The following is a 1,582-nucleotide window of genomic DNA, read 5'->3' on the forward strand; positions in this document are numbered from 1 at the left end:
CCCCCCCCCCCCCCCCCCCGAGTCAGCTGCTCACCCAGGGTAACAGGACCTCAGGGACCAGTCTTCAGCTGGCCCGCGCCCACCCCCTATTTGCAGGGACACATTTTTCATAAGCGTACTTTATGTCTGCCACTGTTGGCTGTTCCACTGAACCTCCTCCATTCGACGGCTCCCCTCAGGGGAGTGAAGCACCTCCTAGTAAGGTACCGGCCCCCAAGTCAGAGCTAGGGTCTCGGGAGTCTAGCTTACCATACGGTGGCTGCGTCAGGTTAAGGCATAAGAGGTGGTATGCTTTGGGACAGTCTTTTTTGTCACACATGACCAGCTCTCCACCATCTCCACACTGAAAACAATAATCTTCATGCATCTGCTTTGGTTCTGCTTTGATTTTTCGTCTCTTTTGCTTTAACTTAGCATTTCTGGCTTTTTCTTCAGTTGTTGATGCACAGGTAGGCTGGTGGGGAGAAGGATCAGTGAATACAGTGCGTGAAACATCCCGCAGAACGGGAATTCCCACCACCCCACATTCATTTCAGCTCTTTTAAATGCAGTTGTTCAATGACCTAAAAACTACCGGGAAGACTTATCCCATAACAGTATGAACATAAAAATACGGCTTTTCACTACTTTTGAATAAGGTGCTTTGTTTTTTACATTGCAAGTAAACTGAGACATAATTCACATACCATAGAATATAATTTTTTTTTAAATGTCTATTTTTTGAGAGAGAGAGAACGAGCAGGGGAGGGGCAGAGAGGGGGACAGAGGATCTGAAGTGGGCTCTGAGCTGACAGCTGATGCAGGGCTTGAACCCACAAACCGTGAGATCATGACTGGAGCTGAAGTCAGGACTTAACTGACTGAGCCACCCAGGGGCCCCAGAACACACCATTTTAAACTGCTTCACTCAGTGGTTTTAAGTATAATGTTAATTTTAATAAAGTTTTGAAAAGGATGTGGGTAACACCAAATACAATCAGAAATACAGGAGCGCCTGGGTGGGTCAGTCGGTTGAGCATCCAACTTCAGCTCAGGTCATGATCTCACAGTTCGTGAGTTCAAGCCCCACATTGGGCTCTGTGCTGACTGCTAGCTCAAGAGCCTGGAGCCTGCTTCAGATTCTGTGTCTCTTTCTCTCTCTGCCCTCCCCTGTTATGCTGTCTCTCTCTGTCCCTCAAAAATAAAGAAAATGTAAGGAAAAGAAAAAGAAAAGAAACACAAATACATTTTCAGAACCTGACAGATCTTACTAAGATATGCTTTGTTAGAAAGTTAGAGTCTAAACTCTGGTTACCATAACAACTGTCCTTTGAACTAATCCAGGTACTCATTTGCCAGCATTTCCCTGAGATGGTCATACACTTTATTTTTTTTAATAATTTGTCATATTGGTTTCCAAATAACACCCAGTGCCCTTTCCCACAAGTGCCCTCCTCCATCACCACCACCTCTTTCCCCCTTCCCCTCCCCCTTCAACCCTCGGTTCATTTTCAGTATTCAATAGTCTCTCAAGTTTTGCGTCCCTCTCTCTCTCCAACTCTTTTTCCCTCTTCCCCTCCCCCTGGTCCTCCATTAGGTTTCT

At 46.0% G+C, this 1,582-nt stretch overlaps 1 protein-coding gene across 1 annotated transcript in view; it reads right to left on the bottom strand.

Annotated features, from left to right (window-relative positions):
* Positions 1–1,582, bottom strand: part of NSD3 (nuclear receptor binding SET domain protein 3) — a 75,160-nt gene that overhangs the window by 6,424 nt on the left and 67,154 nt on the right. The window contains exon 23 of the mRNA XM_029936172.1: positions 250–454. Coding sequence (XP_029792032.1) covers positions 250–454 — 205 coding nt within the window. The remainder of the gene's footprint in view (positions 1–249; positions 455–1,582) is intronic.

The sequence above is a fragment of the Suricata suricatta genome, chromosome 1 (genome assembly GCF_006229205.1).
Source record: "Suricata suricatta isolate VVHF042 chromosome 1, meerkat_22Aug2017_6uvM2_HiC, whole genome shotgun sequence".
NCBI lineage: Eukaryota > Metazoa > Chordata > Mammalia > Carnivora > Herpestidae > Suricata > Suricata suricatta.